The following is a 16,171-nucleotide window of genomic DNA, read 5'->3' on the forward strand; positions in this document are numbered from 1 at the left end:
TTACAGCCTATCTCTATTCAGGCACTAAATTTTCATCAGGAGTATTTAGTCTGTATTTAAACTTCATAAACTTACACTTGATAAAGTCAATTCACATGCCTGAGTTTTTTCAAACATACTTAAAAGTTTTTTGCTAACTTTACTAGTTCTTAAACTTAATTTGTTAGAATTAATTAGAATTCAGCTCAATGGTGCATGTATTCGTTTGCCATTGGTACTCTAACAAATTATCGCAAATTTGGTGAATTAAAACAAAATGAATTTATTTTGTGACAGTTCTGAAGTCCTAAAACTGAGGTGTTGATAGGGCTGCATTCCTTTGGAGAGCTCTAAGGGAGGACCTGTTGCCTTTCATTTTCCAGCTACTACAGGCTGCCTGCATTCCTTGACTTGCCATCTGCTCCTCGTATCGTTCTGACCGCTGCTTCCATCATCACACCTCCTTCTCCACCTGATTTTCTCTGATTTTCCTGCTCTGCAGTTATAAGGGCCCTTGTGATTATATTGGGACTACCTGGATAATCCAGGAAAATCTCCCCATCTCAAGATCCCTAACTTAATCACATCTACAAAGTCCTTTTTGCCATACAAAGGAATATTCAGAGGTTTTGGTGAGTAGGTCATGGACATCTTTGGGGGCCATTATTCTGTCTCCCACAGTATGTCAAGAAAGTGAAAGAAGGCTACAATGGTGGCTGGAAAGGGCAAGAAGGCAATAGGGAGAGTTATAGTGATGGCAAGCCAGGAGGGAGCCATATCAGCAAAGTTTTATAGACCATGGCAGGGATTTTGTTCTGTATCTTAAGACCAATGGAGAGTCATTGAATTTGCATTTTGAAAAAAAAAAAAAGTGCATTCTAACTAAAAAATTAAAAATAGACTGAAAGAAGGCAACAACAACAACAACAAAAAAAAACCACTGAGAATTAGTTTAGACCTTGGGTAGTAATTAGATGATTGAAGGTAATGGCTTGGACTAAAGAGGTGGCTGTAAAGGTGGAGAGAAATGGAAATATTTGAGAGATATTGAGGAAGTAAATTTTGTAGGACTTGGCAATAGATAAGCTAAGCAATGGGGAGTAAGTGTAAGGCCATGTTAAAGATGGTATGTAGGCTTCCAACTTGCTGAACTAGATAGATAATGGTTCAGTTCACCACAACAAAAAACACTGCTCAGACTAGGTTTGTTTGGGGGACAAGGGATGTGGTTTTGAACATGTTGAGTCTGAAGTGACTTTAAGAGAACAAAATAGAAAAGACAGTGGGCAGTTGGAGACAGAAGTGCAGAGTTTCCTCTGGGTTGCAGAGGAATTGCAAAGCTTTGGTTTTTAGGGGGTTATTAAAGCCTTGTGTATGAATGAAATCACCTAGAATAGAAGCCAGTAAGGAGGATGCCTAGGACATAGCCTTGAGAGAGTTGAACTTTCAATGTCCAGATAAAAAAAGGGACCAAGAGCCTAGAGCATCACAAAAGCCAAGAAAATATTATTAAAAGAGGATGTGGTCAATAAGGCTGATTGCTCCTGAGAATTCAGTAAGTGGATTTCTGCAAGACCAATATCAATTCACCTACACTATTAGTCCATAAACTTCTAGTGGAGCAGTTTACACTGAGGCCAGGAGTGCCTACCATGCCTCCCCACCAGGTTTAAGTAAATCATGGCCATGGTAACTGGTTTAGAGGTGGGCACATAAACACAGAGAACTAATGAGATCCATTTGTTGGTACTTCAAGGAAAGAGAATATCACTCTTTCCCACTGTCTTGAAACTTGAAGAGATATAGAGCCTGAAGCAGTTGCTACCATTTTGCTACTAGTCTAGGACTAGAAACAACACTTGGCAGAAAAAAAAAGATGATGAGAAACCAAATATTTATGACATCTTTTTGGTTCTAACTCCAGCTGTACCTGAAGCTCGATCTAGCCCTACACTTTCAACCTACATGAGCCAATAAATCATTTTTTTGAATCAGCCAATTAAGTACAAAATGTCACTTACAATAGAAGAATGCTAAATTCTATGGGAGGATAAATGAAATGTAACTTATGTTTAAGACCTTTAGAGAAACTGCCTTATATATTAAGATAATCAGATGTTGACTAAAATTCTCATCATAATCATAAGAGATTATGAAAGCAGGTAAGAGAATTTGAGAGCAGGAAAATAAAATAGATAGAAATACCAGAAGAATTTCTATGTTCATGAGCTCCAATATGTGAAGCACTCAGAAATAAATAGAAATATATTAAATTAGAGTTAAAAATTATAGTCCCAGACTGTCTTAAAGTAATTTCTTTATTGTGACCAGAAATCTGGTTCCAAGGTTTTCTTGTTCTCTTTTGTCTTGAGCTTGTATCTTTCATGAGCCCTGAAATGGCAATTTTACAGATGCATGAATTATAATATTCATGATTTCCATGGCATTGTAATTATACTCAGTAATTATAATTTTCATTGACACAAAAGTTACAGACTCCTGGGACTTGCTCAGTAGAACTTAAAGACTGTTGCTAGGCACCTCACAAAAGTGATTATCCCCTTTGTGGGAAGTGAGGATTTTGACCTTGAATAACTTTTACATTGGGAAGTTAAAATGTACTGGCCTTGGCTTCTCTGAACCCATTTATTTTTTTTAATTTTAATTCCAGTACAGTTAACATACAGTGTTATGTTAGTACCCGGTGCTCATCATCGTAAGTGCACTCCTTAATCCCCATCATCTATTTCAGCCACCCCCCCACCTTCCCTCTTGGTAACTAACCACTAGTTTGTTCTCTATAGTTGAGGCTGTTTCTTGGTTTGTCTCTTTTTTTCCTTTGTTTTATGTCTTAAATTCCTCATATGAGTGAAATCATATGGCATTTGTCTTTCTCTGACTTATTTCACTTAGCATTATACTTTCCAGCTCCAACCATGTTGTTGCAAATGGCAAGATTTCATTCTTTTTTATGGCTGAATAATATTCCATTGTGTGTGTGTGTGTGTGTGTGTGTGTGTGTGTGTGTGTACCATATCTTCTTTATCCATTCATCTATCAATGGACACTTGGGCTGCTTCCATATTTGGCTATTGTAATTAATGCTGCTATAAACACTGGGGTGCATGCATCCCTCTGACTTAGTGTTTTTGTATTCTTTGGATAAATACCCAGTACTGGATCATGGGGTAGTTCTAGTTCTATTTTTAACTTTTTGAGGAACCTCCATACTGTTTTTCACAGTGGTTGCACTTGTTTGCTTTCCCACCAATAGTGCCAGAGGGCTCCTTTTTCTCCACATCCTTACCAAAGCCTGTTGTTTCTTGTGTTTTTTATTTTAGACATTCTGACAGATGTGAGATGATATCTCATTGTAGCTTTGATTTGCATTTCCCTGATGATGAGTAATGTTGAGCATCTTTTCATGTGTCTGTTGTCCATCTGTATGTCTTCTTCAGAGAAATGTCTGTTCATGTTTTCTGCCCATTTTTTAACTGAATTATTTTGGGGGGGTGTTGAGTTGTATAAGTTCTTTACATTTTTTGGATACTAACCCCTTATCTTCTCTGAACCCGTTTATTAAAAATTCACCAAAGCATGGGTCTGCCATGACTCAAGAGAATGGATCCAGCAGAAGAAAATCTATGAACATCTATTGAGTACCCACCATATACAAGACAATATGCTAGGCACACTCTGAGACTTGAGGCATTGTCCTTGTTCTCACAGAGCTTGAAAACCTGTGGCAGAAGTAGGACATACTCATGAAGAGTCAAATATCAATATAAAGCAGTATATAACAAGTGATAAAAAGAATTGTGCAAACAATAAGAACTTAGATGCTGGAAGAACAAGAAATCAGCATGAGGTAGAATGCCTTGAGGGTAGGCACAAGTGAATGGGCAGAAGTAAAGAACTCCACAGGCGGAAAGCTCTGTATTAACAAACAAGCAGAGGGAAAGATGTTGGTAGGTAACTGTATTATAGAGCAGTCTGCTGAAGCAATGATTTTTACAGAGTTTTAGTTGGGGGAGGTGGCTTGAAGAGATTAGGAAGTCATTAAATGACAACCTATAAAATTTAGGCTCTATCTTGTAGGAAATGAAGTACTAAAGACTGCTAAAGACTAAGTCCATGGAAACAGACCATCTCTCTTCCTCAGTATCAAAGCCATCATAGCTACGAACATGAGAGCCTGGACTTGGTTTGTATGTGAAATAAACTTTTTTGTTGATCAACACAGTGTAAAATGAAAAGTGAGATATTGGAGGTTAGGACTGGGTCGTAGGAAATTGGGGCATTGTACCGACAAAGCTAGTTTTGCATCTTACTATTAGCTGCTATGTGGAGGATGGATTTAACAAGGATGAGATTAAAAGGAGCCCAGGTAGAAGGCCATTGCAAAGCCCTAGGCAAGAGTTCATGAGGGCCTATCTGAAGGTGGTGACCATGGGATTGGGGAGAAGGAAATGGGTTCGAGGGATAGTTAAAAGCAACATCATTAAGACTTGATGACCATCACTGACTGTCAGGGGTGATGAGAAGGGAGGATTCTAGAATGACCCCCAGGTTTCTGACCTGAGGGGATAGGGTGGGAAGTGGAACCATTAACCAGGATACAGGACAAGATACAGCTTTGGAGAGAAAGATGATGGGTTCAGTGTTGCATACTGTGTAAATCAGGACTCCCTGGCTGCAAGCCATGGAAACCCATGTCAAACCACCTTAGGCAATTTCACGGTTCATAAAACTGGATGATGGAAAGGGAGAAGTAGCAAAGACTTCATAACTACATCTAAAACCATCAGGATGTGCTCCCTGTCCTGCCCCATCTCTCTCTCCACTTGGCTTCCACCTGTACTTAGGGCTCATTCTCTCAAGGCCCTCCAAGTGACAAGGGACATGTCTGCCTCTGTCCTGGAATCTAAGAAGAAAGAGAGCTACAGCTTCCACTGCCACATTGAAAAATCCCAGAAAAGAGACCCCAAGGAATAAAAGAATGAATGAAATAGTCTAAGTCCCTGGTTTTGAGGAATTACAGTCATAAAAGCACAGAAACTTGAGGCCATCTCCAGTACCTCTGGAAGGCTGAAACCTGGTACATATTAGGAGTTCAATATTATGCTTGTTAAATCAAAAGATGATTAATGGCACTTTTCATGAGTAAGATCATTTGGCATTTATGAAATAGTTTGGTTGCATACATTTTGTCCATTACATAGACTAGAGCAAGGCAGTCCTCTGTCCCTACACCTAACTCATGCATCAAAATGTAACACATTGGTGGAATTTTCTTTTTTTTTTTAAGATTTTATTTATTCATTTGACAGAGAGAGAGAGCAAAAGAAGGGGGAACGGCAGGCAGAAGGAGAGGGAGAGAGAGAAGCAGGCTCCCCATTGAGCAGAGAGCCCATGGGGCTCAATCCCAGGACCCCGGGATCATGACCTGAGCTAAAGGCAGACACTTAACTGACTGAGCCACCCAGGCGCTTCCTCCTAGGTGGGATTTTCTGATGGAAAGGCCACTTTCTAGCTGCAGTCATACTCCACTCACAATGCCTGGGAGAGCTCCTTCTGGCTACAGGAGCCAGAATACATGTTATGCTTCTCATCAAAAATTCCTTCCTAGGGCGCCTGGGTGGCTCAGTTGGTTAAGCGACTGCCTTCGGCTCAGGTCATGATTCTGGAGTCCAGGGATCGAGTCCCGCATCAGGTTCCCTGCTCAGCAGGGAGTCTGCTTCTCCCTCTGACCCTCCCCCCTCTCATGTGCTCTCTCTCTCTCTCTCTCTCTCTCATTCTCTCTCTCAAATAAATAAATAAAATCTTTTAAAAAAAAAAAAATTCCTTCCTGCCCACCACCACCACCACTGCTGCCATCACCATTGAGATTTTCCCAACTTGCCCTCAACATTATTACTTACCAGTTGGGAGAGAAGGTTCAGAGCCCTAGCAGACCACTTTTAAACACCATAGAACAAACTTTAAACTATCACAGTAAAAGCTGGTTTCTCTTCATAATTGAGTTCCTTTCAAGGCAAAGACTGGATGGGAACACTCAACAGTTATAAACGGAAATCAGCTTCCAGACCTACAGTCTTCAGTATTGCCTTTTGTCTGAACCTCGATGTATTTCTTTTACTTAGTTTTATTTGCTTAGGCTGTCAGTAACACTTACTGAGGGCTACCCTATTATGCATGATACCATGCCGAACACTAAAAGATATATAAAAGCAGCCAGGTCTGCCCAGGGCACAATCCAAAGAGTGACAAGAACAGTAATTATTTGCTAAATCTAGATCAGACCCCTTCATCTCAGTGTCTAGATTCCGGTGCCCCTGAATCTCTTCCTTCTGATCCTATGGGAACCCACACAGATTCACAAATGGCCATGATCATTTTTCTCCTACTTTATGGTGGCTTCCAGTTCATTCATCATTTTAAAAGCATATCTGTTTCCCTGCTGCTGCCGTCACACCTCCTGTCATAGCTAGGTTGTTGTGGCCTTCACTATAGCCATACATTTATTTTGTTCCAGCTGAACAGTGGAATGCCCCCCACACATACACACCTGTGATGTACTCTATTACCAGACCACAAAATAACTCCACTCCCAGACTCCATTTCATAGAAAACTCTAAAGATTTAGTTCTTCATTCCACTTGTTTTTTATTATAACCCTCTTGCCAACCACTCTGGAACTTGTCTATAGATACTACCTTCACAGTTAACACTGTTGGGGCACCTGGGTGACTCAGAATCTTGATTTTGGCTCAAGTCATGATCTCAGGGTTGTGAGACTGAGCCCTGAGTCGGGCTCCACGCTGGGCATGGAGCCTACTTAAGATTCTCTCTCTCTCTGCCCCTCACCTCCTCCCTCTCTAAAAACAAAGAAACAAACAAGCAAACAAAAACAGTATAACACTGTTAAAACCTCTAGGAACTGGGCCAGAAGACCTTCTGGAAACCTTCACCCCTACCATCCCTGAGCCTCCTGCTTTCCTGCCTTAACACACCCTCTCCCCACTGAGGTCTATTATTTCCCTTTGGGGTACTCACTCTAAGGGGGTTTGTGGTTTCTCTAACAGCTCAGAAGTCTGGGGCCTGGAGTGAGGGCAGAGTGGGCTATGCCCCTCAAAGGGGCCCACACCAGTCTGGATTCACAGCAAACAATTTAGGCCTCTGCCCCTGGGGTTCCCTCTACACAAAGATAATTTATGGTCAGTTGTTTGGAATTCAGAGCTATTTTCCTAAGGAAACAACCTAAAAGGAGTATGTAGGTGCCCAGAAGAACTCATGAAAGTCCACTTGACTCACATACCTCATCTGGGTTCTAACCGTACTCTAGAACCTACCTAACAGTACACCACAGTTCCTATGGTTTCTATGGAAAAAGGAGTTCTGAATTCCAGCTGTGAACATACCTCTGCCTCTGCCATCAGCAGGAACAGCCCAGCATTCACCTTCCACAGCCAGCCAACCCAATGGTAGGGAAACGCCAGAAGCCTAGAGTGTTTTATTCTTAAGAAAGGGCTTGAGGTGAGGGGAACTCTGGGAGGTGGAACCAGGCTGTGGAGAATGGAGAGTTGGGTTCAGGGTGGAAGATCCCAGCTGCCTCTGGGTTTTAGGGTCTTCCAGAGATGCAGGCTGCTCCCCTGAGCTTTAACCCAGAACACAAGCCTGGTCCGCACTACAGCATTGCTGCTACAAAGAACAAGGTTGGGGGGGTTCCAGTGGAAGAGGGGTGGGAACTGAGGAAAATGTGTCTGTGGGTTTCTATGTGAGGTCAAATAAGGAGTTAAAAAAACAAACAAACAAACAAACTTAAAAACTAAAGCTAGATCAGTACTATGATCAGCACTATGTTTGTTAAGGAGGTCAAATCAAATTTAATACACTATATCATAGCCTTCTGAAACACGCAGCTCACAGAAACATTTAGTGTTGGTAAGTCTCCTTGGACATGACCCTTTTGCAGACATGCAAGAACATTTGACTTCTATGTCCAATCTCTCTCTCTTATTTGCACTTTAATTAATACTTTGCTTGTGTGGACTCAGGGTAAATTTATTTACAAATAAAAAAATTTAAGTGTGGAGAAAACAAGTATGAGCCTCTATTTTATTTCCTTGGCTCTTTTTGAAAGGTCAAGAAAAAAATGTTTTCCTAGGTTGTGGAGGAGGGAGATGTTTTCCGTACAGTAGTCCCCCTCCGCCTTATCCACAGGGAATAGGTTCCAAAACCCTCGGTGAATGCCTGAAACCGCAGATAGTACTGAACCCTATATAGGTTTTTCCTATACATATATACCTGTGATAAAGTATTACTTATAACTTCGGCACAGTAACGGATTAAGAATAACAATAATAAAAAGAACCATTATAAATTAATGTAATGTAATAAAAGTTACGAGACTGTGATCTCTGTCTCTCAAAATATCTTACTGTACTGTACTCACCCTTCTTGAGACGATCCGAGATGAGAACATGTCTACGTGATGAGCTGAAGTGACGTGATGATGCAGGCACCGTGACGTAGGGGTAGGCGACTAGTAACCTTCTGACCATGCGTCAGCAGGAGGAGCACCTGCCTGCCTCCAGTTGGCTTATTGATGGGGCTGAAATCAAGGGAAGCAAAACCCTGGAAAGCAAAACCGCAAATAAAGGGGGACTGCTGTATGTTTAATAATTCCTGTTTGGAAGCTCAAATTTAAATGACAATAGTAATATGTGGGTTTGTTTATTGCAAGTACCAATGGATTTTTTAATATTTTTTTAGTTTTCTTTTATTTTAATTCCAGTATACAGTGTATTATTAGTTTCAGGGGTAGGAGATAGTGATTTAACAATTCCATACATTTCTCAGTGCTCGTCATCATAAGTGTACTCTTTGATCCCCATCACGAATTTCACCCATCCCCCTACCCACTGAATGGATGTAAATAAGGATTGTTGTATCTTATCTAAGTCCCCTCTCTAATTCTACATGTTAGATATTCTGATGTCAAACTACTTTCACATGACCACATACCAGAAGTGAAAAAAGAGAAAGATGATTTAGAAAATTTACCAGATTCAGGAAAGGTTGGATCCGATGGGCTATTTTGTGTGCCAGAATCCTAGTAGCTTTGGTAATGAATTAACAGATAAATAGTTCCATAACTTCTTAGATTCAATCAATTCCACAATAGTTGCTGAGACAATTATGTGCTAAGCAATGTAGTGTGTGATATGGAGAAATACACACAAAAACACACTGCGTGGCCCCATCACCTGTGGAGTTTATATATCTCTATTCTATTTATGTGCTTGAAAAAGTAGAGATCTCTATTTCACATGGAACCAACTCCCACACCAAGTGCCTCTTGCTCTCTGAGAGAAGGGGCAGGAGCCCAGGTGAGCTCCAGGAAATGGTTATTATTTGAATTGACTGAACGGTCACTTTGGAAAGCCCACAGAGGTTAAGCCTCGCCCTCATAAGAGACTGTGAAGAAACTGGACTGCTTTTGAAGTAGGAGGGTGTGGGTCATTGGGGAACGATTGGGAAACAATGCGAGAGAAGAGATGGTGTTTGGAAAGATGGTCCTGCCAGTGGTGTGGGGGTGAATAGAGGCAAGTCACTAATTATGGGCTCACTGCAGTCTCTATGGGGGAGGTGGGAGGGTCAGCACCGGCATGGTGGCATGAAAATGAAGGGAGGGAGTCACACAAAAGGCGCGTCAACAGGAACACTGATCTAACGCACAGTTCACTAGACCAAGAAGGAGACAGTCCATTTCCCTTTTAAAGCTCTAATCTTGGGTCTTTTCTCTTGAGCCATTTCTTCACCACCTTTCTTTTTTATGTCTGTTTAAATTATTATAAAAGTGCATATGTTTTATTTTGGAAAATTTGAAAAGTACAGGGACAATATCAAGAAGGCATTGAAAAGCACCTGTCTTCTCACCGCCCAGAGATGATCTAAAGATAACCATTTTGGTGTATTTTTTTTCCCCAGCCGTAACTGGTGCCTTTAGGAGCAATTATTAAACAGGGTGAGTGAGGTAGAGTACAAAGATAAAACAGCTTGATTTCTTTCCCCCTATCACTGCCTTCAAGCTTGCTTCCTCAGTTCTCCCTGCTCGGCCCTACGCCAGGATGCAGGCTGAGCCACGGCTGGCCCGTCACTTTCAGATACTAGAACCCTTGCATGTGCAGAAATGAAAAAGGCCCCTGTGATCTACATTAAGGCAATGCTTCTCTCTTTTGTGAGCCCAGTCCTTTCTGGAGCTCGGGGACTTGGAGCTGAGAAGGAGGCAATGGCCCTGGTCTTTCCTACTCTTTGTCCCACCCCACAGATCCCATGGGAAAATCCACACGCATTTACCCCAAAGGTAAAAGCAAGGCCTGGGTCCCACTGCTGCCCCCCCTCCATCTGCCAAGCCAGCTTCCCACCTTCAGATACCTCCAAGGGCAGCATCCAGCACACTCGGATCTCTATAAGTACACTCTAAACTATAAATTCCCTTCAAATAAAACCTCTCATAGAGATTGTTCCTGGTGGGAGTGGTGAGTGCTAGGCTTCTTTAATTTTTCTTCTCTTTTTTTTTTTTTTTTTTTTTTTAAGATTTTATTTTTGAGAGAGAGAGAGAGCGAGCACAAGCAGGGGGAAGTGGGAGAGGGAGAAGCAGGCTTCCCGTGGAGCAGGGAGCCTGATGCGGGGCTCGATCCCAGGACCCTGGGACCATGATCTGACCCGAAGGCAGACGGTTAACCGACTGAGCCAGCCAGGCGCCCCTTTTCTTCTCATTTTTAAAATTTATACTAAATACTATGGGACTGTGTCTTAACCCCTTTCTTGAGAATATGAGGATACTCTTATCAATTATTCTCAGCTTCTGTCTATTCAATAACAGACAAAAGAAAAAGTTCCATTTCACATCCTAGTACATATATATACACACACACAAAAATGATAATAATAATTGGAACCGCATCACATCATTTTGCATCCTACTTGAGTTCCATTAGTATCATAGGGTAAGCATTTCCCATGTCAAGTATTTTCCAAAAACGTGGTTTTTATTGGCTCATAATTTTTCATTATACAACCGTCCATTTCTCCTTAATTATTCAACCATCACCCAATTAGACATTTACAATTAGGCTAATATAATTATCTCTGCAATAAACATCCTTGCATGTAACCTTGTTCACATCTTTGATTATATCCTTAGGATAATTCCGCTAGAAGGAAAATGTTTCAATCAAAAGTTATGGAGATTTTTAAGGCCCTTGATACACAGAGCACCTTCAAGAGAACTGGAATACCCTTCACACACATTGTACCTGAGCAGTTTTACCATATTTTTCACCTTTGCAATTTGATTAGTGAAATAGCATATCTAATGGTTTTGATTTATATTTTTTTTGGATTGTTATTGAGGCAGATTCTTATTTATTGTATTTTTTGTACTTTTTCTCCTGCAAGTGGTTCATGGCCTCTGCTCATTTTTTTTCTTGAAATGTTAGTATTTTCTTACTGATGTGTAAACTCTCTCCATGTAATAAGAATAGTTACTTTTTTTTTTTGTAGTGTTATATTTGTTGCAAATGTTTCCCAATTTGTTTGGTTTGATTTTGTTTATAATTTTTTCGCTTGCAGAAACATTTAACTTCTGTTCAATCAAATCTGTTGGTGTCTTTTCATATAACCTAGCCTAAATGGAAAAGGATTTATTAGAAGGATAGTAGTTAGCTCACAGAAATTTAAAAAGAAATCCTACAGAAATCAGGGCAACTCTGTGGATTTTAGGAAATGAAACTAATCTCAACATCATCAAACTTATAAATCTATCCTTCTGCTTCTCTCATTTCCTATGGTCTCCATTTGGCTTCATATATTCCTACCATCAGCTTTCTCCAGATTGATATCCTTTTAGCTTCTATACCCAGAGAGGCCACGAGGACTTATCTTCAGGTAGAAAAATCCTAGAGAAGGACTCTGGCTGGCTCCGCCGCGTGCCGAGCTCACCTCCAGACAAGTCATTGTGCCAAGAAAATAAAGGACTCTGATTTGCCAGATAAAGGGTATATCAAGAGAGAATAGAGCAGCTAACCTGAAGGGAAGAATGGGTTAAAGCACTAGGCAGACAAAGCAAAATAAAGCAGAAAAAAATGAAAAACCAAATGTCCGTTAGAGATTTGTCCTTCGTACTTTCTTCTACTAGTTTGATACTTCTTTCTTCATCCTGAAATCAACAAATTTTTCTTCTGGATTTCATTTTTTACATTTGGCTCTATCTTCACCAAATCCTCATCCCTCCTCCTGATATTCACTTCATCATTTCCACTGGCTTGGCCATGGCCTAGTTCAAGGCCCTGTGCCTTTGTGTATGGTCTACTGAGCTCATTTTCCTGATTCCCCCCACCTCCCCACACACACAGGCTCCCCTTCCTCAGTTCATCCTGCATGCCATCACAAAATCGATGATCCCAAAATACCACATCCATCCCTTTAATGATGTCATTTTCCTCTGCCAAGCCTCCCTGTGCACCACCCATTTACTAGAGAGGAAATGACAGCTAATGTGACAATGAAAATGTCTCACACAGCCTTCAGAACTCTGCTTGGTAGATAAAATCTCCATTGGATAGTGGGGAAACTGAGGCTCAGAGAAGCAAAATCACTAAGTAACGTGTTGTTTGGAGGTGGCAGAGCTGGGACTTAATCTATGCTGCCTGAATCCTTACCCCAGAAACCAAGCTCCTCACAGTGGACGGGTCTCCAAGTAGAGTCTAAACAGCTTAAACTTTTTCAAATTTCCAGGCTTTGCTTCCTTTTGTTGCCATACCTCTATCTCTCACTTTCATCAAACCTATTTGCCTCCCAGTCCCACCACCACTACTCCCAAGCCTGCCAGCTTCTCTTTTGCCTTCCTCTCTTTACTTGGGGTAAAGAAGTACTTTCTCACCAGTGCTCTGCCTACCCACCCCACACCCCCGCCCCACTCTTCATCTATTGAGAGTTCACCTCCCCTGAATCTCTGTTTAATTTCACTTCTTCCATAAAGTCTTTCCTGATCATCTCACAAAAATCGTTCTTTTTCAAAATGCCTAAACTATGCTTCTCTGATACCCACTTAATTGTCTTTTTGCCCATGTGCTTTTTAACTTTTGACCATCCTGCCAGCTAGATTGTGAGCCTCTTGGGATCAAACCCATGCCTCATATTTCTTTGTATTCCCACATGCTTAGTTCAAGGACTTATGATCAGTACTTGTTGATCCATGTCTGTCTCCTCCAACCTGCTGTATTAGGAGACATAATAATTCTGAAGGATTTTCCTCTTCTTCCTCTCCTCTTAGTTTAATGTTAAGCCTTTTTGTCAAATCTTTGACCTTTCCTATTAGGATCAGTGATTTTCATGAGTGAAGAGAATATCAATTATAAAATTCTGAGATTGTAGATAAATATATCAGGAAATTTTAACTAGCATATATGTAGTTTACCTTCTCATAAACATGCAAAGGGAACCTGCTACCACAAGTTATTGATATATCTTAATAATAGTTCATAGCATCTAAAGAGACAGGAAATCAATTTTAAAGGACATTGCATTAAACTTTTCATCCATTACTATTCACTTTCTAGAAGGTTTTACAATATTATTTGATATAATAAATTAGCTGTTATGGGGAGACAATATTTTTGAAGAATGTGGAGAAAATCATCTAAAGATTGTTTTATTTGATGGAGGTTTAGAGCATCTGTTTCAACTGGCATTGCTTTGGAAATTGCAAGAAACTTTGGAGATGATAAATGTTTACAATTTGTATCTACATTGTTACTAACACAATAGCCTGTTAAATCCCTTGCCATGAATATGAACAGACTGCAGGCCATCCACGTTATTTACCAAGAGGGAAACAGACATTATTCACAAATTTTAATTGCTCCTATGGCACCAACAGTCTGAAAATGAAGCATAAAAACGTAGCCTTGGGGAAGTTTTGCTGTGCAATGACTTTAGTGCAAACCTGACCACAGGGACCAATGTCTCTATCACATTTATGCGGGGACCAAAATAAAATAAGTTTATCGTTTCAACCTAAGTCCTAGTGGACACTTGGCATATTTTGCAGCTCACCCTATCCACTGCAAACTCTACAACTCCTACACATGACCCAAAATAAAGAAGTCAGAGATTAGATTGATATGGAAAGTATACATCATGCTCACCCTTAAGAGGAGTTTCTCCTGGGCGCCTGGGTGGCTCAGTAGTTAAGCGTCTGCCTTCAGCTCAGGTCATGATCCCAGGGTCCTGGGATTGAGCCCTGCATCGGGCTCCCTGCTCAACAGGGCATCTGCTTCTCCCTCTCCCACTCCCCCTGCTTGTGTTCCCTCTCTCGCTGTGTCTCTCTCTGTCAAATAAATAAATAAAATCTTTTAAAAAAGAAAAGAGGGGTTTCTCCTGATCAAGGTCCAAACATTCTACTAAACACTGGAAGAGTAAATGCTTCCATTTCCTCCTTATCTAGAGAAATTAACCATCCAGTATTGCAAAATGAGTATCAAATTTGCTTCCAAAAATTGAATTATTATAAAATAAAATTTTACAAAAAAATTTTAAGAAAAAATTAATCTTATGAAAAAATGTTAAGAAGAAGAATGAAAGTATTAGGAAGTTTCGTTTTTGTTTTTGTTTCTGTGTTTTCCAACTAGGAATCATTCCTATTCCCTTAAGGACCAGTGTCCTGTGGGAGAAGGTTTAACAGAGAGATTTACAATTAACCACTAAGTGTTAGAGGAACCAGCCAATAGGCTGCCTGGAAAATTAGGTTGATCCACCTCCCTTAAGGCTAAGACTTAGAGGGTTGCAAAGCTGAGGAGGAGGATGAGCAGTAGGGATGGTGAGAAACACCAAATCTGAGAAGAGTCACAAAAAAAGGCTACCAATGATCATGTAATCCAAAAATATGTATCCCAGACTTGCTCTGACTGCAGCTCTGCCCACCGATGGCATCACCACCGTTCTGATTGCTCAGGTCAAAACCATGGAGCCAGCTGGCACTGTCCTCAAAAATATGTCTTGAATCCTACTGCATCTTCTTACCCTGCTCTTCTCTGTGCCTCCTACAGAAAATTCTCAGCACCTTTGAAAACATCATTTCCTTGCTTAAAACCCAGCAACGGCCTCCATTCCACACAAAGTGAAGCTAAAGTCCTTAAAATGGCCCACAAAGCTTTGGCATCATCCGCTCCCAACTGAGACCTTCACTCTAGATGTGTTGCTCTTCCTGGCTCGTTCTTCCCCCACATTTCCACTTGGCTAATTTCTTAACCTACAAGTGTTTGCTCAGACATCTCCTTCTCAATTATGCCTACCCTGACCACCCAACTGAAAACTGCACCATGCCCCAGGACCCTGCAGTCCATACCGTCCTTACTCTGTTGCACTCATTTCCTTTTTACAGTATGATCACCTTCTAACATACTATGTCATTTATGTATTACATTTGTTGTTTATGTTTTTATGCTCCCCCCCATAAAATGTGTAAGTCCCCCAGAAAGAGATCTTTCTTTTGTTCACTAATGCATTCCAGATACTTTCAAGTACCTGGGACATAGTAGAAGCTAAATAATTATCTTTTGAATGAATGAATAAATGACTCCGTATTTTATCTGTCAAGAAACTGAGGCAAGACAGGATAAGCAATTTGTTAAGATGAAAAGTAGCAAACTCCCCTTTGTTTGGTTCATGTTTCCCACTGTCTTCAGAAGACATACTCCATGGGTTAGAACTTGGTAGAGAAGTTGAGTTTTGAATGGATGAACCTCCAAAGTTAGGTAAACCAATATTACACAATAAATTTTAAAAGACAGGCAGATAAGTAGAGGTGGAGTAGAATACAAGAGAGTGAAGAATCTTCCTGGATGCTGATATCATCCAAAATAAGGCCAAAAATTAAAGAAGAATGTAATTATTTACATGTTCATCCATCAAACTTCTTTACATAGTTGGAATATTTCTTAAACATAACTTTATAATGTATTAAAATAATGGTTTTTACTTGCAACATGATTGTATAATCAGATTTCCTTTACAGCTTTATAAAGACATTTTCTTTAGCATCTCTTATCAACTAATATTTACTTACCTGTTCCAGATTCATTTCAATATTTTTTCTTTCTTATCTACAACTTGTATATCATTT

At 40.4% G+C, this 16,171-nt stretch overlaps 1 protein-coding gene across 5 annotated transcripts in view; it reads right to left on the bottom strand.

Moving 5' to 3' along the window:
• The window catches only part of LOC118518185 (uncharacterized), a 287,064-nt gene that overhangs the window by 260,767 nt on the left and 10,126 nt on the right, over positions 1-16,171 (bottom strand). For all 5 annotated transcript variants that reach the window (XR_013443298.1, XR_013443299.1, XR_013443300.1 and 2 more), the window contains exon 4: positions 8,435-8,616. Coding sequence is in view for 1 of the 5 variants with exons in the window: in XM_078060293.1 (XP_077916419.1) it covers positions 8,435-8,543 (109 nt within the window). In the remaining 4 variants the exon portion in view is untranslated. The remainder of the gene's footprint in view (positions 1-8,434; positions 8,617-16,171) is intronic.

Source organism: Halichoerus grypus, chromosome 13, assembly GCF_964656455.1.
Source record: "Halichoerus grypus chromosome 13, mHalGry1.hap1.1, whole genome shotgun sequence".
In the NCBI taxonomy this organism is placed as follows: domain Eukaryota; kingdom Metazoa; phylum Chordata; class Mammalia; order Carnivora; family Phocidae; genus Halichoerus; species Halichoerus grypus.